The following is a 24801-nucleotide window of genomic DNA, read 5'->3' on the forward strand; positions in this document are numbered from 1 at the left end:
GAAATGGCTACAGAAATGTGACAGAGTAATTTCATGTCTGTTGAATCAAATAATAAAAGATTTGGGCTTGTGTTTTGTATGTCTGGTATTTTACTTTATTTTCCCAACAATTCATTTTCATTGTATTTTATAAAGACAAAGAAAAACCTGTCCTTTGGTAAATATAGTTTGAAAAGCACTGATAAAAGGTATTGTTAAGTTTGAAATTTTTCTGAAGAACTACAAATTTCTAATTATAAACCCGTCATAAGTCATTATTTGAGAAACACTGTTTGATACCAAGTGTAAGGAATTGTCAATACACAAACAGGCTGCAGAACAAGTGTGTTTTGTATTGAGTAACTTGGTTACCACTTTCTCTCTGTAACATCGTAAATATTCTTGGTGTTCCCTATAAATCCCAGTCATCTGAAAAGTATAGCTCTATGGTAACATTTAGTAATCAGTGCAACATTCTTTCAACGGACAAGACAGATAGATTTCTGATTTCCAGATCGGAAAATCTCTTATGAGAACAATGATTCTTGGTTTGCGCATGTAAGGTAATAAGACAGAGATAAGGATGGAAAGTTCTGCAGAAGTTGTTTCAATAGCAACATTCGGAATGCGGAAGGGTGTGGGAGTACATTACGTCTCACACACAGTATGGGGGCTCACTGTGCGTGTTAACTGAATGGACATGCTTTCTCTAATATTCTCTGAGAGTGTGGTGAGGTTGATCTGGCCGTACCTGAATCTGTTCCAGGCTAAACTCCAGAGCATTGGGCACCCAACACCAAGAAGCAAATAGGTGTCATCCTGAACTGAGATCTGTTGGCTAGCTCAGGATTACCACTTCCCTGTGGCTGTTCAGAAAGACTGTGAGGGAAGTTCTGGGCTTGGTGAAAACCACTGACGGAACTCATTAGGGATGTCTGCCAGGGTAAGGGGAGAAGGGGAAGCCAGGACAAGACCGGGTTATTGGCTCTCTTGACTCCAGCCTAAAAGATGCAGACCTCCAACTCTTTCATCTCAGCTGAAAGGCTAAATTATGAACATGACTTTTTTTTTAAGTTTGGGAATAGTAAGAGGAAGATAGACATTAAGAATAGCATCCAAGTAGGTAATCTTATTATGACTTTATAATGTTTGGTTTTTTGTTTGTTTTTTCTTTCATTTTGTGGCACATGCTTTTTGACCCAGAGTCCATAAGGCAGTTTTATGTATGTCCTTCCCACTCTGCAGGATTCCTTGGAAAAGATTCTCAAACTTAAGCAAGAAGCCCAGGTATTAGGCCCAGACCTTCCAGTTTAGATCCTCCTTCTAACTTCTGTTTGCCTTGTTGAGGCTTTTCCCCTCCTTTCGGATTAATACCACAGATGAGGGGATCCTATGCCCATTGTATAGTCACAGCCTTATCCTGTGTTAGAATTCTTAAGCCAAGTGGTTCCTTAATAGTGTAGAAGGGGCTGGAGGTGTAGCACAGTGGTAAAGTATGCCTACCAGGTTCAAGGTCCTGGATTCAATCCTCAGCACTGCCAAAAAAATAAAAATAAATAAATAAATAAATGAATAAATATTCAGAGGTCCAAATGATCATGGATGAGAAAAACACTAGATTTCTAGAGCAATTTAGCATTTCCTTCAACTGAAATTTAGCATGTCCTTTGATTACAAAAGTAGAAAATAAACTTCAGAAGCACTGGCAGTACTTGTAATCATGCTACTATGGAAATAATAGCTTCACTATTTCATTACAGTTATTACAGGTATAGTGAAATAACATTTACACTCATCATTTGAAAGAATATTGGTAGATTTGTTATTTGATGTATTAAATAACGTAGCATAATGACATTACTATATTACTATAGCACGAACTTGTTTTTAAAATGCTATGCTTATTGCATTCCAGTGTAATTGGTTTCCTTTGCAATCTTGAGCATTTTATTGTATGCACTTATAAATATTACTACGCAAAGGTCCACCACTGCCACAGGGGTCTATGACTTGTCCGTTTTTCAAAGACAAGTATTTAACTTTCCATCTACCACCCAGGATAATCTGGTAGCCCCTGGGGCTGAGCGGAGGGCTATAGAAACAGAGCAGTCTTTTTCTTCACCTTTCTCTTTTTCATGAGGGACAGGTGAGAAACTGGCATCTGCTTTTATTTAATGGCTGTTTATAAAACTGATCTTTGTTAAAATTGGCAAATTTTAACTATTTCTGCCTACATGTTACAGGGTGGCAATTAAAACCTCGAAAACCATTAGAAATTTATTTCAGACATACTTAGTCTATTTGTCTCGATCATAATTGGAAAGTTTCCTTATTATATTATTCATTATCCCTTTATGTTATGAGTATAAAAAGAAAATATTAAACACAGAAAAAGAAAATCTACTCTTATTCCCATAAGTTGAACTTAGGTAAGGAACAAATAAAAGTGTCTGAGTTCTTAGGTTTCTAATCTAGATGAAGTCTTACTAGAAACCAGATTTTTCCCCTCTCCTAGCTACAACCTGTTATAAAAAGTAGTGACTCCAACCTGAAATATTTATAAGCCAGGTCTACGTACAGGTTTTCCCTAATAAAAAAGGATCTTTAAGGCCTTAGAAGTTTCTTGCTGCAAAGTCTTCTAAGAATAAGGCAAGGAGAAAGGTTTGCGGACGCCTGAGGTCTGTGTGGGTGACCTGGAAAAGGACTAGGGCGGGGTAGTCTGGTGTGACACCCAGGGAAGGTGTCTGAGGACCTGGGACTGCAGGAACAGAGGCCAGGCCAGGCCAGACCCTGGGCGGAGCTCCGCCCCCGAGTCCAGGGGGGGCAGGGGCGGGGCTCAGCCTGCGGGAAGGGCGGGCGGGGAGCTGGTTCTTCCCCCTCGCGCCGTGCTGGGCCCTGCGAGTCAGCGGCCTGTGTCGCCATGGGGCGGCTGGTGACGCTGGGCTTGCTGGGGATTGCAGTGGCGCTCCTGGGCGAGAGGCTGCTGGCGCTCAGGTAGGTGGGCTAGGGCCGCCCGGGAGCCTCTCCCCTCGGTCCCCAGGCTGGGGTGGAGGCAGCTGCCCAGGACGCAGGCCATACAGAGTCCCAGGAAGGCCGTCACCCTGTGGAGGGGAAAAACTTTTGATTGCTTTTGGTTCTGCATCTAGTTAACCCATCCTTGTACTTCCTCAAAAGTTTGTAGGCCTTTGCTGCTTAGGAAGTTCCTCTGCCTCGGTTGGATGGAGGATGTTTTGCAATTACTCAAGGGTGAGCTGAGTACTTTCACTTGAAAACAAAACTATTATTCATGCATTGAGACTTTAATTATAAAGATTTATTTCAGGTCATTGGTGCTGCTTAGCTCTGTGGCCCGAAACAGTCCCTTCTTTAATAAAGTTGCCCTCCTTCCTTCTCCCGCATAGTTGGAGGAGTTCTTCAGCCGGTTTATCTTGGCGCTGCCTAAAAGCCTCTTGTGATAGCTGCTGTTCTTATATCACTTCCTTATTTATCTGTTCACCAGGAATTCCTGAAGCCACAAAGGCAACATCTCCTATTTAGTTACAGTGGAAACTTTGCTGGTTAGACATCGTGGTTTCTAAATCACCACTTCAAATTTTATAAGCTTCCTGCAAAAGAGTTCCGGAAATATGAGCACTTGCTGTGAGGGATGCTCTGGCCTAGACTTCTGTGAGACCCAAGTGCTGTTTAACTTTAGACAGGAGAGGAGAGAAATAAAATACATGTCTGAAACGCCATGTGCAGGACAGGTAGAGTTGAGTCCCTGTAGATTTGTAGGAAGAGATTACCTCCCTGGAGGGAGGAAGAGACAACTGGCAGTGGCCAGCTTGGCTGCAACTCATAGGGCATGGAGGAGGCCATCCATCCGGATAGGGGCCGAGGTGGGGACATTTGGAGACTAGCAGATGGACCATTTTGAGGAGCGCAAAAGTCCTGGGTGGGGAGAGGTTAGTAGAGACAGGGGAAGGGTAGGTTTTGAGGCTCTTCAAGGTAAGTTGAAAACTTGGGCCCTTCTTTAATAGACACAAGAGAAGTATTGATGACTTGTTTATTGCTCAGCAAGAACCCAACATAACCAGTTTTGCATTATTGAAATGAACCTGCAAGCATAGAACAGTGCTTCTCTTTACACTCAGATCTCCTGGGAGGTTCGCATCTGGATGATACCACCAGAGATGCTGACCAAGTTGGCTGGGCTGAGAGCCAGGCTCTGGCTTTTATTTTTTTAATATTCTTTCCTAATGTTCTAGAGGCGTAACTCAGTGGTAGAGCACTTGCCTAGCATATGTGAAGCTCTGAATTCCAACCCCAGCACAACAAAACCTCTCCTAATAATTCCAGTGTGCAGTCAGGGCTGAGAAGTACTAGAATAGACCGTAGACACAGGGGAACTAGTTAAGGCACTGCGGTAGTTCAGTGAGGATAACAGGGACCCAAACTATAACCCCACAGGTGAGGGAGAAGTCAATCTTTTGAGACAACTCCACTATCCTATAGCTGTAGTAGGTTCGTCTGCCAGTGAAGCAAGAATGTGTAGGTGTGAAAAGGGTGGTTAGGTTGGGGAAAGTGCTTGTTGGCAGGCAACAGATACATTGACTTTAGTCACCATGTTATGTAAATGTTCCTCCTGGCTCTGCAGACCATTTACCCTATTGATTTTTTTGTTAAGTTTCACTTTAGATTGACACATAGTAAGTCTATATACTTATGGGATGCAGTGTAATACATATATAATGATCAAGTCTGGATAAGTAGCATAGCCATTGGCTTAAAATATCTATCATTTTTTGTGTGTGTGGTGAGACCATCCAGAATCCTTTCTTCTGCCTATTTGAAATATATATTACTGTTAACAATAGACACCCTACTGTACAGTAGTAAGCCAGTACATATTTAATTGTATCACCAGTATTGATTGCCACCCTCCACCTTCCAGCCTTTGGTAACCACTGTTGTATACTCCTATTAGATCAGCATTTTTAGTTTCCATGTATGACTGAGATTGTACAGGGTTCATCTTCCTATGCCCAAATTATTTCACTTAATACAACGTTTCCAAAGTCATCCATGTTCCAGGAATAAATGATTGGATTTTATCCCTTTCTACAGCTGAATACAGTGTTTCATTGAACATATATATCTCATTTTATGTATCTATTAATCTTCTAGTGAATGAACACTTAGATTGTTTCCATTCACAGTTGTGAATAGGACTGCAATAAAAATGGAGTTCAGATGCCTCTGAAATACTAATTTCACTTCCTTTGGATATAAACCCAGTTGTGGGGTTTCAGGATCACATAAGATAGTTCTGTTTTTAATTTTTATTAGAAAACTTCCTATTATTTTCTATAATGGCTATACTAATTTACATTCCCGCTAACAATAAAGAAAAGTTCCCTTTCCAGGCTGAGGATGAAGCTCAGTGGTAGAACATTTGCCTAGCATGTGCAGGCCCTGAGTTAGGTCCCCAACACTGCAAAAAAAAAAAAGGAAAAGAAAAAAGATTCCCTTTCTTATACATCCTCACCAATACTTGTCATCTTTTATCTTTTTGGTAATACCCACTCTAACTAAAGTGAGGTAGAAGTTTTGATTTCCATTCCCCTAATGATTAGAGGTTTTGGGGTCTTTTTTGCTATTGAGTCCTTGGAGTTCCTTATACATTTTGGATACTTACCCTTAATCCAATGTGTTGCAAATGTATTCTGCTATTCTGTAGGTTGTTTCTTCACTCAACTGATTGTTTCCTTTCCTGTGCAGAAGCTCTGTATGGTGGCATTAGTCAATTTTTCATTTTAGTGCCTATTTGTGAAGTCTGCTGAGTTTGACAACTGTGTGTTCCATACAGCTCACAGTTTTAAAAGCAAGACCACCAAAATTCAACAACATATTATTACATTGTCACTAATGTACAAATCACCAGTGTTTCCACCAGTTGAAGTTTTCTCAATTAATGGTCAATTTTTCCCTTTTAACTAATCTTAAGGTTTTAAATTTAAGTCCCCTTGAATGGTAATGTTATAGTTGCAAACCTCGGACAAGATAAACAAGGCTTATTGACATGAAGTGCATCTGACAGGTGATTTACAACTCGGTGTGACTTTTCTTTACAAGAATTTGATTGTGGGCAGGGAATGTAGCTCAGTGGCTTTGCGCCTGTCTCGCAAGCACAAGGTCCTGAGTTTGATCCCCAGTACCAAAAAAAAAAAAAAAGAAAAAGAATTTATGGTAAACTTTATTTATTTGGGGGGGGGGGGTACCGGGGATTGAACTCAGGACCTTGCACTTGTCAGACAGGCGCGGTGCCACTGAACGACATCCCTGGCCCACTGAGCTATATCTATGGCCCTGGTAAACTTTAAAAAGCAGTGATTTCATGGGGTGATAACTGTTTGACAGTTGAAGCTCCAGGGGGCCTGGAGTAGGTGGCTGGTGGCTTGATTAATCAAACAAAAATGCAGGATGCACTGTTCAGTTTGAATTTTAGATAAATAGACAGTGAATCTTGTTTTAGTGTAAGTGTGGAATACTTCTGCTCTGCTTTGATGGCAAGCATGGAATTGGGGACATAATTGTACTAAAACACTATTCAGTGCCTGAAATTCAGATTCATTTCTGTATCATATGCAGTGACCATAGGACTAAGGAATAATAAGTATCTCAAAGTGGTGATGCACTCAGATGCGTGGCATTTCTCTCTGCAGACCCTGAGAGTCTTACTTCCAAAACCAACATGTTTCTAGCTTCCCAGAAGGAAAGGCTTCTCAGAGGCAGGTGAAAGGACAGAAACTTCTGCTTTTGGTTTTTTTTCCCCCTAATTTGGTCCCTATTATTTAATTATTCATTTTTTAGAAATGGTACATTGTCAGTTATTTCCCCCAGGATGCCCAGTTGAATTTCAACCTGAATTATAGTTAAACAATAGATAAATTTTATTCTGTCCCAGAGGGATAAATGTCATCAAGATTGTCTTTTTCCTTCTGAATGGGGAGGATGGCATTCCACAGCTACCTCTTCTACCCATCCTCTGTTGAGCAGTAAAGAAATGCATGGGAAGAAGCAAATATTCCAAGGTTATTTGTTCCCTGTGGCAGGTTACACAGCCTTGGATGAATCAGGAAACTGGAATGCATCGGAGACTTGTTTCAGAGTGAACAGAAACTGGCAAAACATGCTTGGTGACTAATACCTTTTCTGACAGCCCCACCTAGAAGCTCTATATCCTATTTTGGAATACTGGGTGGGGCATCTTTTGTTGTTGGTGTTGTTAATCACTATCCTCCTTATCGTTTATTCTGTGGCTCTTTATTATTAATTGTGTGCCTACTGTGTGTTGGTCACTGTATCGAAAGTTTAGACGGTTCTTTATATTAACCCAGATTTCATATATAAGGACACTTGGAAAGGATGTCCCTTTACTTTGTCTTTGTTCAGTCTTCACACATCTTCCTTTCTCTGTTACACATGCAAATACTGAAGTTGGACAAGGTGAACTGGTTAATTCAACAGGTACCGAACCTTTACTCTCAGCCAGGTCTTCCAATTCCAAATATAACTTTTCCCCACTCCCGCACAGCCTCCTAGCATCCTGGCCATTGAGCAGGTTTCCCCCAGGATCATATTCCTAAGCACAAATTCTCAGTTACTTGACACAAGCATTGCAGGGGCCCAAGGGGTGGGTTCCAAAAGGCTTGGCAACTCTGTGTATGAGAGACACACCCCATTTGTACATGTCCATGTAAAGATAAAGCCCTATCAACGTTTTATAAACTCAAAGGCAGTGAGATGCAACTGGAGCGACTGCTGACAGCAGCACTGCTCCCCCTTGCTTCGGCCATACAGGTGGCGTCCCATGGTGTGCCCTTCCCGCCACCTGCTAAGAGGCCAGGGATTAACCAATAGGCCCCATCTCCTTCCTCTTGGATGGATATTGCTTTTCCAGAAGGCGAGAACAGAGATTGGTTCCATATTAATGAGTGTTGGTTAAGGATTCATGCTTTATGGCCAGATAACCTGAATTTGTTCATTTCTCTATTAACAATTCACCCTGGGCTGGTTATTTTCCTTTCCTGTGCCACAGTGTCCTAATCTGTAGGATGGGGTGCTACGTGCTTCATAGTGGGAGAAATAAATGAGTCTGTTCGTGTAAGGTGCAAGAATAATGCCAGGCACATAATAAGTTTAATAAATGATGGCAGTTATGCTGAAGCAACTTTTCATAAACTCCTGTGCTGTAGATAACAGCAGTCTGGTGAAGCAGCCTTGATTCCTGCTTAGCTTCCCCCCTCGATACCAGGTTCAAACTCAGGGCCTTGTGCATGATAGGCAAACACTCTACATGGAGCTGTACCCCCAGCCCCAGCATCATATTTTTAAATGTTTAAAATAAAATACCTAAGATTACCAAAGAACCTAATCATACTTAACTTCTACTATGAAACTATTTAAAAATCTAATTTATGATATAACAGCATGGGCTTATTTTTAAATTCTTAAATCAATCTAGAGGTAGGTAAATGGTAACAGTGGATATTTTGAGGTAGCAAGGAGAGTAAATTGCATTTTGTGATATCTACAACAGCTGAAAAGTGATGTAGCAAAAGCTGTAATTTCTATTGGTGACAACGTCACAGGTTTTGCTCATAGTAATTACTCTGGCTTATTACACAAACTCATTATCAAAGGCGGTACTGAAGTTTAGTTAGAGGTTTAACTAAAGATGTATTTTCCCCCATCCAAGTTAATGGATCCTTGAATTCCTTGAAGATCATGGGACCCCAAATTAAGACACCTGGTGTACATGTTTCCTGCTGGATTCACCTAAAGAATTATTGCTAGCACAGTTGAAGGAAGCCTTTCTTAAGACTATTATAGATTTGTAACTTAAAGAAAAATAACTGAATTGCACAAAAAAGAAAAGCAAACAGAGCAGAAAAGAAAACAAGCTTTCATCTTGAACATCAATTTTAATAAATTGCTGTGGTTGCTGGAACAAAGTAGCAGAGACTGGCTCTGGATTAAAGCAAAAGGATGCCATGATCCATTAGTGATGCCTGCAGGACAGCAGACTGACAACAGCTGTGCCACTTCAGACCCAGGAAATGCATAGCATGCAGGGGACATAAAAGGTTAGGGAGCAATAGGATGCGGCAAAAGCAAAGAGGTTTTCTTTTCCCTTCTGTCACTTATTTGTATTTATACCATATTTTATACTTTTTCCATCAATACTTTTAGGCTTTTTGATTGTCTAATGCTGAAGTTTGTATGGCTTTCTCATCTGTGTTTCCCAAACATCTTAAATCTGCTGTCAGTTAGGGATGTGTTCAGCTGCAAGTAACACATGTAAACTTAATTTCAGCTTATACAAACAGAGATATTTTTCTCACCTGGCAAAATCTCTGTAGGCAGGCCAGTCTAGAACTTATTCAGTCAGTTTTCCTGTCAAGAAACCAGACTTTACATTTCCATGCCTTGGCCCTTCACTATTAATTTTGCAGACTCAACCTTATCAAGGATGCAGAATGTTGGCCTCATATCAGGAATGCGGGATGATTTAATATATGTAAATCAGTATACATAATGCTTCACATAAACAAAAGCAAGGACAAAAATCACCCAGTCATTTAAATAGATACAAAAAAAAGCTATTGGCAAAATCCAAATTCTATTCATGGGGGGGGGGATGGATCCCTGATGAAATTAAGTATAGAAAGACTTTATCTCACATTATAAATGATGAAAACCATTTATGTCAAACCCAGTGGCAACATCATACTAACTGGGGCAAAACTGAAAGCATTTCCTCTTAAATGGGAACAAAATAGGAACAAGACCAGGGTATCCACTCTTAGCACTCCTGTTAATGTAGTACTCAAAATTTTAGCCAGAGCAGTCAGGCAAGAGAAGGAAGTAAAAGGATACACATGTAGAAAATGAAGGTGTCAAACTATCCTTATTTGCAGATGACATGATCCTTATATAGGAGACCCAAAAAATTCCACCAAAAGACTCCTAGAACTACTGAACAAATTCAGCAAAGTAGCATATTACAAAATCAATACCCCAAAATCCAATAGTGTTCCTGTACACCTACAGTTAATCTACCAAGAAAAAAATTAAGAAGATAACCCTATGCATGATAGTTTAAAAAATTAAATACCTATGAATTAACCTAACCATGGAAGTGAAAGACCACTAGAAAAGAAAATTATAGTACTCTGAAAACAGAGAGTGAAGAGGACATCAGAAAATGGAAAGACACCTCCTCTTCCTGAAAAGTCAGAATGTATACTGTCAAAACAACCATATTACCAAAAATGGTATGTAGATTTAATGCAGTCCTAATCAACATGCCAACATTATTCTTTAAAGAACTACAAAAAAACCTATTCTAAAATATGGAACCAGAAGAGACCCAGAATAGTAAAAAGCAATCCAGGGCAATAAGAGCAAAGCAGGAGATGTTATAAATGTCAGATTTCAAGTTATATTACAAAGCTATAGTCATAAAAACAGTATTGTGCTAGCATAAAAAGACATGTTTATCAGTGGAACAGAATTGAGGCTACAGAAACAACCTAAGGCTCCTTTAGACATCTGATATTGGGCAAAGGGGCCAAAAGCACACTCTAGAGAAAAGTTAGCCTCTTTAACAAACAGTGATAGGAAAGCTAGCTTTCCACACACAGAAGAATGGATTTAAAACCATACCTCTCATCCTGTACTAAAATCACATCAAAATGGATCAAAGACCTAAATGTTAAAACAGAAATATTTAATGTGCTGGAAGATAATGTAGGTAAACTCTTAAAGATATAGGTCTAGGCGAGGACTTTCCAAACAGAACCCCAGTTGCACAAGAAATAACACCAACAATTAACAAATGGAATTTTATGAAATGAAAAAGCTGCACAGCAGAGGAAGTAACTAACAGAGTAAAGAGACAGCCTACAGAATGGGAAGAATTTTGCTGGCTACTCTTTAGGGGACTGATATCTAAAATGTATAAATAACTAAAAAATTAGATCTCCCAAAATAAAAGACTAAATTTGAAAACAGGCAATTGAAGGGAATAGTCACTTCTCAAAAGAAGTACTATAAATAGTCAATATGTGCATGAAAAGATGTTCAGCATCTTTGGCCATTAGAGAAATGCAAATAAATGCAACACCAAGATTCCCTCTTACTCCAAAACAAATGTCTGTCATCAAGAACACAAAAACAAACAAACAACAACAAATGTTATTGAGGTTGTGGGTAAGAAGGAACCCTTCTGTATTGCTGGTGGGAATGCAACCTAGTGCATCCCTTAGGAAATCAATATGCAGATTCCTCAGAAAACTTTAAAATGGAAATGCCATTTGACCTGTATATATGTCTTCTGGGTATCTTCCTGACAGAGTTAAAGACATCATATTACAGTGATTCATGCATATGCATATTTATAGCAGCACTGCTAATAGCCAAATATTGGGAGCAGCCTATATACCCATCAGTAGATGTATGGATAAAGAAAATGTGTGATATATACACAGTGCAGTACTACTCAGCCCTAACGAAGGATTAACCTGAGTCAGTTGTAGGAAAATGGATGCACCTTGAGACTATAATGCTAGGTGAAATAAATCAGACACAGAAGGTTAAATAATGCAGGGTTCTTTTATATAAGAAATACTATGTATAAATAATTTAAAGAATAAAATAAAAGATAGATAATAGGAAACAAGAAGACTTTGTACAGGGAAATAGATCTGGGTGTGGAAGAATCTGGGAGTGGGGAGGGAAAAATTAAGTGAAAAGGATTAAGATTTGAAATGTACATGTACCAGTTCCCCACCATAGATGTATTTATGATGTATCACAAACATACACTAAAGAAAAGGGGCAAAAGATGATTGAACAATAGACACAAATGCAAGTTTTATTTAAAAAGACCTTTTAAAAGACCCACTGAAATTTTAAAATATGTTCACTCTCCTAATTTTAATGTCAATGCAAATAAACTTGAGAAATATAAGAAAAAAGGATGCAGAATGGCTGCTGTCTTCTCAAGCACTGCATGTGTTTCTGCCCATTCTATCAGGTACAAAAATATCTTTCCCCTAAACTTGAGTCATATCATGACACCTAAATGCACCAGAAATCACGGATCCAGCTTGCTCACTGTAGTAGAAAGATCAAAGTAGAAAGGGAGGAGGGCCATTTCTCAGTGTATGGTGTCTGCCACTTGGAATATATAGAATTACACCAACAAGCAGGGAACTGATCGTTCTGCCAGGGAACAAGTCCAATAGCTTTCTACTGATGGAATCTGGAAGTCATGGATGGGTTGAAGGATTGAAGCAAAATTTTATTTTTTAAAAAAAATAATAATAATAAAGGAAAGCCAAGAGGGGAAAAGTATTTGATTAGCTAGAAGTCATGCACAGCCCTTAAGTAACTTCAGTTTTAATAGCAAGTAGCTTATATATCTAGGAATAATATTATACATCTAAACTAGGTGAAGATTTTCCCCAAAACAAAATAATAATAACAAAGGAAAACCAAGAGGGGGAAAGTATTTGATTAGCTAGAAGTCATGCACAGCCCTTAAGTAACTTCAATTTTAATAGCAAGTAGCTTATATATCTAGGAATAATGTCATACAAATAAACTAGGTGAAGATTTTCCCCAAAACAAAGTGTGTAAATCAGTCGTTTATGCAAACCTGTTAACTCTGAAATAAATACTCTTTCTTAAACTGTTCAGATACATCTAAACATGTTACTTGGTGTAGATTCTACTTATTTGTAAAGTTGATCTGTTTGCTCATAGTTTCTCTTTGAAAAAGGTAGATGGTGATTACCCTCATCCTTAATTTCGTGCAGTCAAATAGATATTGTACGTATGTTGTATAAAGTTCATGACAAACCAACATGTGATATGTGATGTTCACACCACAACTGTGACCCATTGATTTGTATGTACATCTGCTTGTGGGGTCATTCAGTATCAGAAGAATCTTGGGGTCTTATATAAAGTTCATCTTTATTATATCTATAAAGAAGACTGAGGCCTACAGAGATTCAGTGACTTGGCATGAGTCAGGGCAGTGTTACTACTAGGAAGAGAATACAGGTCTCTTCACTCCTGTCTGAGAATAGTATAGGGTGATTAAAGCAAGGTCTGCATCTCAGTGGTAGCTGGTTCCAGCTTCCTCACTGAGTCGGAACTTAGATAACAGTGGCTTTGCCCGTCCACTTATTTTTATCATCTCTACAATGGAGTAATTCATAGGGTGGCTCAAGGTAAATCACTTAAAACAGTGATAGACTGAGAACCGTAGTAAGTTGTAGCTCTTTTTATTATTGATTTCCTGTGACCACCTTGATTATCATCAGCAGCATCATTACCTTTGCAGCTACCACTACATGGGTTATATATACTTTTTTTTTTCCTTTAAAATTACTGTATTCCTGGGATGAGATTTGCTGTATTTTCATTGCTTTATCTTGTCAAGTTTTACTTTTTTAATACATGTAAATTGTATTTCATTTATATATTTGTGTATTGTTTACTTGTTTGCTTATTGAATTATTTCAAATGTAATACTATTGAGTTTTGTGATTCTGCATACATACTGATTAACATTTTATTTAGAGATTTTATAGATGAGATGAATTGCCAAAACATATAATTGGGCACAACCTGTTGGTTACCTACGATTGGGCATTCAAACATTCCACTGAGAACCTTTCCCCATGTTCAGTGTATGGAAATCAGAAGCTGCCAGGGATTCAAATAGGAGAGGGGCAAGGGGCCAGTATGTATTTTTCTGTTAAATGTATGATATGTGGGAACTCCTTTGTAAAACATAAAGTACTTTGCAAGCATGATTGTGGTTTTTTTGGCTCTAAAGAAGAAAGTAAAAAATGAGAGAAGAGACATAGAATGTGGCCTTGAAAGTAATTCTGCACTTCCACAAGTGCAGGACCAAATTGCCTCGGACCATTGAGGGTAAAAAGGAAGGTGCAAGATATCAGAGTTCGACACCCCCTGTTATTTCTTCTTTGTTTTCCTAAAACAATGGGAACATGACATTTTGCTGCCACAGTTACGAAAGTAGTTGGTGCTCTCCAGACAAGTTTGCCTTGAGTATGGGAACCTCCCCTCTAACTCCCTGGTGAGGGTTGGGGTGTGCCCGCTGTGTGCCAGGCTCTGAGCAGTGCCATTTCCCCTGGCCTCCCTGCAGTCATGGTGTGAGACTCCCATCACTTGATGTTTCACTGTGTGACAGCTCTTTAGCAGGAAGACGGGGCTTCTGGCTCTCCGCCCTCACCAGAGCTGTAAGAAGTGTGACCTGGTGCTCTCTTTATGTTCGCATAAGAACTTGCATCCTAGTTTGATTTATTACATCTTTGGCTTTGTTTTTCCAACATCGATACGTAGAACTTTGTGTCATACATTTTTGTTTTAACTTTTTTTCTGGTGCTGTTTTATGTACCTACACTTATTTCTCTGTCCTCTTTCATCTGCTTTAGATGTATGCTTCTTTTTGTATTGCTACAAGCCTCCTTAATCATTTTCTCAAACCAAACAGGGAATACATAAACAAGAAGTTTGTTTGTTTGTTTGTTTTAAACAGAAATCGACTTAAAGCCTCCAGAGAAATTGAATCCATAGACCTTCCAAACTGCCACCTAATTAAAGGAATTGGTACGTATGAGAAAATACTTGCTGTATACATTACGTTATTTGACCATCAACATCAAAACATTCATTAAAAGTATTTTGTAATGCAGTGAGTGTTTTCCAGCAATTAAGTCACATTAGATCAACTGAAACCTCTCTGGTCTCTTTTGATCTCATGCATCGAGTATTTATCTATCTTAACACTCACCATAATTTATTAATTTTATAATCCCATGTTTATTGTTTGTTTTCTTGCTGTGTTGTGACTTCTCTGAATTGTACTAGTAAAGTATGTATTCTTTGCATACTGCCACCAAAGTCTGTTCCACTTTCCTCTAACGGTCAGCTATTGATGGGAAGTGGAGAGGAAGTTCCACAAAGTCAGGAACAGTATGTATCTTGCTCATTTCACTACCCTGTAACCAGCATCTGGTCTCATACCTAAGTATAATCGATGCTTCACAAATTGCATTTAAAAGAAAGTGTTCCTGTTTTACCTTTTCACTGCAGAAGGGAGCGCCACTAGTGAGGTGTCCCTGTCCCCCAGTTGTGTGTAGGGTGCACCATAGCACGGAGTCTTAGGAGGAACTCCTCAGAACAAGCTCATTCTGTTGCAGATAGTGAGGACACTGACCAGCTTCTTCCCCAGCATTGAGGGTCTCTCCAGCTTCCCTGCAATTTCTTGCAGGGCAGAGTCTGTGTCTTGCATTTTTTTTTTTACCCTTTTCCATTTACAAAAGTCTCTAGGACAGTTTGTTATTGAGTTATTGATGAACAATAAAAGCACTGGCTCTTCTTAGAGATAATTCATGGTGTGATTACAAACAAAAAGAACTACAAGTCAAAGCACCTAATTTCTAGTTCAGGTTCTGCCACACATTTGTAACGCGAATTTGGGCAAAGCTTGGCCTTTGCTATTTTCTCACCTGCAGCGATGAAATTGTGAGTAGGCTGAGAGTTTTACAGTCTTGGCCCATCCATCATCTTACTCTGCGAGTCTCTGTGTAGAAATGACTAGACTAACTGTGTGCCTCTAGTTCTCAGGTAACAGCTTCTAGAGGTGAGAGAGACCGTTGCGGTTTTTGTTTTATTTTTTATAAACTGAAATCCAGGTAACATGGAAAAGCCCTCCTATTAACAGGTAACATTGCCAAACACACTCTGAGTGTCATTCTATACTTTCTTCTTCTCTCTTTAGGAATATTCTCACATACAACTTTTAAAACACACAAATGGAGGAAATTTTATTTAATATTTCAGAGCTAGCTTTTTTCACTCAATACTGTGCTTCGGGAACTTATGTCAGCACAGTAGTCTTTTCTAACAGCAGTGCAGTATTTTCTGTACAAAGTTCACATAAAGTCCATAGGAGTACTATATGTTCAAACAGCGTAGAAGAACGAATGTGGAAAATGAAAAATCTCTCCACAAACTCCAGTCACTCACAGAAATAACACCAGAGATAGTTTCTTTTTTGTCTTCCGTGATATTTTTGGTGTATATGTAAACAAATACATGCACATAAACATATGTCAAAATTTTTCACAAATGACAACTTAGTATAAATACTCCACAACTTGTTTTATTCCTAATACAATATAAGCAACTTTCTACATCCGCATATGTAGATTTACCTCATTCTTTTTAATATTTATGTGTACCATGCTTTATTTATTCAATCACTTTTTAATTCATGTTTGGGTTTTTGTGTTTTGGTTTCTCTAACTTAAAAAAATTATGATGAAATATGAACAGCATAAAATTTGTCATTTTATCCGTTTTCAAGTGTAGAGTTCTGTAGTGTTAACCGTGTTCACATTGTTGTGTGCCATTACCACTAACCGTCTCCAGAACTTTTGGAAAACTGACACTTTCTATCTACTAAGCTTCGACTCACACTTCTTCCCACCTTAGTCCCCAGCTACCACTGTTCCACTCTGTCTCTATGAATTGGACCACTCTAAATACCTCATGTAAGTGAAGTCATATGGTGTTTTTCTATTCAGGACTGATTTAGTTCACTTTAGATAGTGTCATCAAGGTTCATCTGTATTGTACTTTGTGTCAGAATTTTCTTCCTTTGTAAGGCCAAATGATATTCTGTTGTATGCATAGACCACATTTTGTTTATCTGTTCATCCATGGATAATGGCCGTTTGGCTTGCTAATTATTATTCCTTGCATTTGTAATATCTTTCGTGGCTAACAAAGAATTTCCAAGAGGAATCTCATTTTGGTCATTTTCAATTGCCAAAGCAATCCCACAGATCATCTCAGAAGTCAGAAGTGCTACTGTTTTCATTTTTTGAGGTCCCCAGTATTTTAAAAATGCAAGATGTCCAATAGGATTAAGCACACCTTCCTTTGGGGAGGCCGACTTTCATTCTCTGATGGTCTCTATCAGGTTTTTCGTAGCCCCTCCAAAAAAATTACAATATAAGTGAAAACAGTGAACTGCCCTGAAAATGCTGCCTCTGGGGAAATACACTGAACTACTTCTAGATCACTTAAGACTATTCTAGAGCTGCCTCAGTCCAAAACAGTCTTGCTACATTCCTAAATATTCACATGAACCAGATTGATGCGTTCAAGAGAAGGAGGAAAGTACAATTCAACATACTTGTGCTAAAGCAGGCTAATAATACAGTTTACAAAAATAAATACATTATGATGTACCATAAGTAGCATATACAGGGGATGGAACAAAAGAGTTTTTGTAGTTTGTTTGTTTGTTTGTTTCTTTGAGACAGAGCCCGTCTTTGTATTTCAGGCTGGCCTTGAACTCACTGTGTAGCTCAGGCCTGCCTCAAACTCAGGATGCTCCTCCTGCCTCAGCCTTCGAAATGCTGGTATTGCAGGTGTGCATCACCACACCTGGCCAGGATCACAAGTTGAAAGCAATCTAACTAATTTCTTTCAGTTTTGTCAGTGTACCTAAGGAATGTTACATGAAACCTTGTTTGGTGATTATATCAAACTTCTATATTTGTGGTTCTTTTTTTAATTGTAATTTTTAATTGATAAATAATGTTTCTACTCATTTATGGGATACAGTATTATAATTTAATACAGGTGTACAGTATGTGATGATCAAATCAGGCAACTAGCATTTCTATCTTTTCAATTATTACCATTTCTATATGTTGAGAACCTTCCGATTTTTTGTTGTAGTTATTTTAAAATTCAGGTACAGGGTGAATTGTTATAGACTATTGTTGCGCTATTATGCTATGGAATTTCAGAATTACTCCCCCCAAGTGGTGCCCATCATCCCCCCTCCCCATTCCCCTTCCCTCCTTCCCTTCTTATTCTCTAGTAACCTCTATTCTGCTCTCTAGTTCTAAGTGATCAACTTTTTTAGCTTCCACAAATGAGAGAAAGCACAACAGTATTTGTCTGTCTGTGCCTGGCTTATCTCATTTATCACAGTGTCATTCAGTTCCATCCACAATGAAAAGATTTCCTCCTTTTTAAATGGCTGAGTAATATTCATATGTATATCACATTTTAACCCTTTCATCTGTTGATATTTGATGAACATCTTGATTTATTCTATAACTTAGCCAGTGTAAATAGTTCTGCAATAGACATGGTCATGCCAGTATCTCTTTGATATAGTAATTTCAACCTCTTTGGATGAATACCAAACAGAGGGATTGCTAGATCATGTGGTAGTTTTAGTTTCCATCTTTTGATGAAGCTCCATACTATTCTTCATAATCACTGTACTAATACATATTTCCACAAGCAGTGTATAAGAGTTCCTGCCCAGAATTTTTTTTTTTTTGGCTTTTTGATAGGCATTCTAACTAGGATGAAATAATAATGTCTCACTGTAGTTTTGATCTGTGTTTCCCTGATGATTAGTGATAGTGAGTATTTTTGCATACTCAAACTGCATTTCTGTGTCTTTCTGTGTGTTCTTTTTTTTTTTTTTTTGGTACCGGGGATCAAACTCAGGTCCTTGCGCTTACGTGGCAGGCAGCGAAAAGCGAAACCACTGAGCCAAATCCATGGGCCTCTGTGTGTTCTTTTGATAGATTCTTACTCTGATCATTTACCCATTTTTAAATCAGCTATTTTGGGGGGCTGCTGTTAAATTGTTTTTTTATATATATACACTGGATATAAACTACTCAGATGAATAGTTTGCAAATATTTTTTCTCATTTTGCAGGTTTTTTCTGTTGATTGATTCCTTTGCTTGCAGAATCTTCTTAGTATGATGTAATTTCATTGTTGTAGTGTTTTATAACTACCGTCAGTGACCATTGTTTCTCTTACATTTGTAAGTGTGTGAATAAGTGCTCAACAGTGAGATTGTTATTAGGATACATGTATAAAGTTTGATAGTCATCACTAAATCACCCTTGAATTGGCAACACTGATAAACTTGATGCTTCATACTTTTAATCACACTCACTCCAGACACAATTTACAGTATTCCTTTGGCAAAAACAGAACCTCAGAGCAAACTTTGTTTTATCTTCCTTTATTTTTTTTCTTGGTGGCACTAGGGGTTGAACCCAGGACCTTCACACTGAGCTATACCCCTCGCCTATTTTTTTTTTTTCTCTTGTGAGACAGTATCTTGCTAGGTTGTCCAGGCTGGGCTTGAATTTGTGATCCTTTAGCCTCAGCCTCACAGAGTGCGGGGATTACAGGCATGCACCACCCTACCTGGCTCAGAGTTTCTGTACAGATCTGTCTCTGGCTTCTCATTCTTTGCATGTCTCTTTCCTGTTTACTTTTTTTATTGCTACTTTTATGTTTCTTAGTCCTGTCTCCCTTCCACCTAGACCAGTTGACTGTCCTGGGCCTTCTCCTCTTTCTTCCATTTGTCTAAACCCTTAGCAGGAGGTTGTAAATTCAGTATCAAATACCAGATTGATGAGATCCATGCCAGCTGACACAGCCACTTCTAGAACTAAGGCAGTTCTCAAGTCCCCTGGTCCTCAGCAACTTCATGCTGCCATCAAAAAGAGCACCTCCAAATTGTCTAGCAAGAGCCAGATGGTGTCTGTGAGGAATGTGGGACATAAGTTGGAAGCTGGGTTACTGATCTCTTAGGTTACTTTGGCTACTGAGTTAATAAGTGTGACATTATCGAACAGCCCTTGGCCCAGTGAAGTCTACCTTCTGCGAATTCAAGTCTCAGAGCAGACAACAGGACACAGCCAGACACATTACAGGACAAACTGCCAAGTGTATTCCTGTTACAGTTCATGAGATGGAGCATGCCTGGGAGAAAAACAAGCCTTGTAGCATTTGTATTCTGAACAGACATCTGTCGGCATTTGTGACCTTTATGTTGTGATGTGTATGAACTGCTGTCTGGAATGGGAAAGAAAGAGGAAACATGTCACCTATAGCCTCACTTCTTATGTGTTCAGTGTCTCTGAGGCACTTCAAAAGGCACCAGAGCGAAGAAGATGAGTGACTAGAAGCACATTTGGGATACATGTTTAGATCTCATTAGTACTGCTTTTCATTCTTTCTGTTTTGCTGTTGTCCTGTGGTTAGTGCACAGCATCTGAACATTTGTTGAGTGCATTGCTAGTTGTGCGTAATGGTTAGTAATAGCTTGTGGTTATGTATTTTTAATGAACAGTTGCTTATCTGGTGGTCTTGGGTCATAAGGAATAACAGTGAGCTGGACATACATTCCCATGTAGATATAAACAGATTGTTACAGTAGGCAGCAAGGGCAGAAAGGATCTTGTCACTTGAAGCTCATCTTTCCTTCAGCCCCCTGGCCCTCCATAAACACACACACACAAACACATACACACACACACACACACACACACACACACACACACAGACTCTTTGTAATCTTTGAGTGCTTTATCCATATCATATCACTTTAGGTCTTCCTGATTTAGTAAATAAGAATCACTGGCTACATATCACATACCTTTGGTGAGGCAGAAACTGAGTTCACCATTCCACTTTTTCATTCTAAGTCTGCATTTACAGGCAGAAATGAGATTTCATACACTGAAGATTTAGCATAATATTAGCATCTGTACACTGACAAAAGCTAGCTTGGCTTAAAGTTTAAAGACTTATTTTCTTAATGTTTGGCATTCTGAGTTCTGGACAAAAAAAGTTTTGATCTCACCCCCCCCCCAAATTAACTGACAGCTTTATGCATTTAGCAGTCAAGAACTTTATCATAACTGTTTTTCAGAGAAAAACATTTATGTTCATAACCCTTGTCGTATAGTATACTTGGGGAGAAAGAGAGGAGAAACAAGCAAAAACCCAAGCCAAAAATGCATTTACTATCTATAACAGGGCCGGGAATTTAGCTCAGTCGTTCTGCCGCCTGCCTTGCAAGCACAAGGACCTGAGTTCAATCCCCAGTACCAAAAAAAAAAAAAAAAGAATGGTGATCTTGGCAAGAGAAATATATACATTGGGGCTGGGGATTTAGCTCAGTGGTTCCACCACCTGCCTCATAAGCACAAGGTCCCAAGTTCTATCCCCGGTACCAAAAAAAAAAAAAAAAGAATAGTTTGAACACTATTTTTAGCAAATAAGGACTTGAGCCTTAGAGAGGTAAAGTAGCTTTTAAAAATTCTTTTTCCAATATAGTATCTTTTTCCAGGGTGATTAACATATATACCTGATTTTTGAATCAAAAAGTAGAAAATAATAGGCTATATTACACATTAAATACTCTGTTGGATTTACCAAGGAGCAACTTGTGGTCATAAAGTTATAATAGTTTAGAGAAGAAAGAAGTTTATTGTTGTCTTTCCATTATGTAGCAGTCCAAAGGAAAGCAAATGGCCTAAGTTCTTGAGTGATTAGATGACTGTGGTCATTTAGGAACAAAGACTCATGGAGTCATATGGTTGTCTTCACATTGTTCCATCTTGGTCTAAGACGAGAACTGCATTTGTTGCCATTTTTCACCAGAAAGGGGTAGAAAGACTATTTACATCTTTGTCTTATTTTACTCAGAAGTTGTATATATCTTGTGCTGTCATGTCCCATTGACCTGAACTTAGACACTTGCCACCATCTATCAGGAAGAAAGGGAAGAGCCCAGAAGAATGTCATCTGCAGCTATGTACCCATGTGCCTGTTGCTAAAAAGGAAGAGGAGTATGGACACTGGGGAGCAGCTGGCCATGTATGACACAGACAGCTGACTGATGGAGGAATAAGAAGGGTTCCAAACTAGATCCACATAGCTAGAAAACTTATAGAGAAAGGATTTTGAAAGAGGCTTTAATGAAATGTTCAGGATATGGCTTGGTTCGGAAGATTTTGGTAAGAAGCAAGGGAGTAAAAATCTTGGGGAAAACCCAACATATGGAATTGACAATAGGTGGATTTACAAAGTGCAGAGTCTTTAGAGAGACACCAAGGAAAGTTCTGACAGAAAAAGAAAAAATCATTAAATGGTGGGTTAAATAGTTTCTATGTGCTTTTAGATTAGACCAAAGGATTTAAGTCCTAGCTTCTCACTTTGTGATTTTGAGCAATTTGCTTAACCTTTCAAAGGTTCTGAATTCTCAAGTCTAAAATAAAGGATAATAATATTGCCTCTTAGCATTGTGAAATTACATGAGATATTGCGTGTAAAGTTCTTACAAAGAGCCTGGTACTTGATAAGCACTTGATGTTTGTTGGTAGCAATTACTATTATTATTACTGAGTTAGAGGAGGAAAAATGTTTCTGTCACAGTGATTGCTCTTGCAGTAATCATACCATAGTGGTGATATGAAATAACAAAATCTCACTGTGGTACTGGCTATAGAAATGAAGATTGGTGAGTAGATCTGGAAAATATTCCACAGTAACTATGAATAAGACTTTTCTTCATTGGAATGAGGCGATGGAATCAAAAAGAATAAAGTTACACTGTGGTTGAAATAAATCTATTTTTTAAAATATTCTTTTCTTGATAAAGCAATATTAAAATTTGTAGAATTTTTTGTCTTTTAATTCTATTTATTTATTTTTGGTGTTGGGTATTTAACACAGGGCCTCATGCATGCTAAGCATGCACTCTACCACTGAGCTACACCCTCAGCCTATAGAAAATCGTAAACAAAAAAAGTATAAAGAAAATGAAAATCACTCATAATTGTACCATTGTAGAGACATTGCTAGGTGCTTATATGATAAGCATATATGTTGAGATTAAATTTTCTTAAATAATTTTTAATAAAAAACAAATTTTAATGAGTTGAGCTCCAAATAAATGGGCCCAGAAACCAAAACTTGGACTGAAATTGTGTGTGTGTGTGTGTGTGTTAGAGTTCTTGTCCCTGTTCACTCCTCAGTTGCAAACCACTGTGGGCCTAGAATCTAGTGGTTCTTAACTTTTTTTCGGGGAATCACAGATCCTTCTTCGAATCTGCTGGAAATCAAAGACCCTTTTCACAGAAAAGTTCTCATCTGAGCATACTTAGATTTTGCCAGAGATCTGGCATACTCAGATATAATTTCAGAAGATCCACAGATTCTCTGAAACCAATTTGGATCTCTTCAGGGGTCTACTGAACCCTTCCAATACACCATGCTTGAACTTATTCATATATATTTTCTTTCTAAGGAATGGGCAAATGGGTGATCTTTATGAAGTACAGCTCTTGGCATTCTTCCTTTGTTCTGCTTTTCTGCACTATGGTAGAACAGAAGCAATTGGCTAAACTCAAACTCATGAAGCAAAACCAAAATGGCTGGATAGGTAGATGTGGTTTGCTTTTGACAATGTAAAAATAATCTTGGAGAAATCCTGTGGAGAGGTCTTAAAGAGGAAGATTGGATTTTGTAGACTCAAAGAATGTGTCATGATTTGGCTTCATTTAAGTCATTTTTATTCCTCTTTTCTTGTGTTTGGGTCTGTTATCTGTCTGGAATTTATACGGTAAGATCGCTGGGAAGTCTTATGTCTAATTATTTGCTGTGCTATGTGAAGTGTGCTGCAGACGATCAATAAACAATCAATAGTAATTGTAGTCTGCTTCACTGATGGGAGTTGGAAGCTCCAACTGACTTAGGTGTGTGGTGTTTTTCATTAATTTGCTTTTCTTGTTCTCTTTTCTTATAATTTAGAGCCTAAACTTAAACCCCAAATAGAAAGCTTTTTTTGCTTATGAGAACAAGTGGGCACTCCCAGGTGTTTTACCTCTGTTAATGAGAGAAATGTCTTTTTGCTTCAGATTGAATGAGCAAAGAGGACAAGGATGTTTGCATGGTTTAATGACTGTGAGCCCTCCCTTCTGAAAGTCATATTCCCCTGGTGTCAATTACTTTTGTACAGACATCTGTGTGTCTATCATAAGAGTCTTCAGATGTCAACTTTTTCTGTATTGTAGTGAGAAGTGTAGTGATAATTTGAGTTTGATTTAAGTAAACACAAAATATCTAACATTTAAAATCAGAAGTTCATTTTAGGAAATGTTTTAGACAGACATTAATTAAAGAAAATGGTGTATTAAAAAATGGAACCATCCCTAAAGATACAGACACTCTGATAAAGTAAATAAGGTTGCAGATACGCTACCTCCAATAACAGAACTTGAAAAATGACACTTTTCTACTCCTTGGATTGCAGAAGCTGGCTCTGAAGATATTGACATTCTTCCCAATGGCCTGGCTTTCTTTAGTGTGGTGAGTACCACGACGTTCTTCTCTCAAGTGCAGTAGAGGAGTGGCAAGCCTGTGAAGTGATAACTTCCTTTTAAAATTCCTCACTTTCCAGCAAATGTTCTGGAGAAAAAAAATGGGATAAACTGGGTCTTAGAAAACTTCCTCAAGGTTTTGTGCATGTAGAGATGAAGAGTCTTTGCCAATTAACTTATGGTTCTTTATTTCCCCGTTGCATTGCCCTAAAATATTCCAATACAACCCGTGTATTAAAAGCGTGTTATTAAAATGGATGTTGGAAGCTTTGTTGTGGATAATATTAGTATAATAGCATAGCTGCTAATATACCATTTTAAATATAGCCTCTATCCTGTCTGGTACCTATTCAGTTTTAAGCATTTTCATTGTTACATATTCATATTTGTTATATTTCATTGTGGCAACTTTCTCAAGCCAAGGCTAATACTTTTTCTTTCTTTTCTTCCCTGTATATCCTATCATGAATGGAAAGTCACCAAGTTTCTTAACACCCTACATTTTG

The 24801-nt window shown here is 38.4% G+C and overlaps 1 protein-coding gene across 1 annotated transcript in view; it reads left to right on the top strand.

Annotated features, from left to right (window-relative positions):
* Positions 1 to 2795: 2795 nt before the first annotated feature.
* Pon2 (paraoxonase 2) overlaps positions 2796 to 24801 on the top strand; it is a 30266-nt gene continuing 8260 nt past the window's right edge. Inside the window, exons 1-3 of the mRNA XM_004862713.3 lie at positions 2796 to 2973; positions 14603 to 14673; positions 24229 to 24284. Coding sequence (XP_004862770.1) covers positions 2900 to 2973; positions 14603 to 14673; positions 24229 to 24284 — 201 coding nt within the window. The 5' untranslated portion in view covers positions 2796 to 2899. The remainder of the gene's footprint in view (positions 2974 to 14602; positions 14674 to 24228; positions 24285 to 24801) is intronic.

The sequence above is a fragment of the Heterocephalus glaber genome, unplaced genomic scaffold (genome assembly GCF_053883595.1).
Source record: "Heterocephalus glaber isolate CG9 unplaced genomic scaffold, H.glaber_assembly_v1.0 deba00000546, whole genome shotgun sequence".
Lineage (NCBI taxonomy): Eukaryota > Metazoa > Chordata > Mammalia > Rodentia > Bathyergidae > Heterocephalus > Heterocephalus glaber.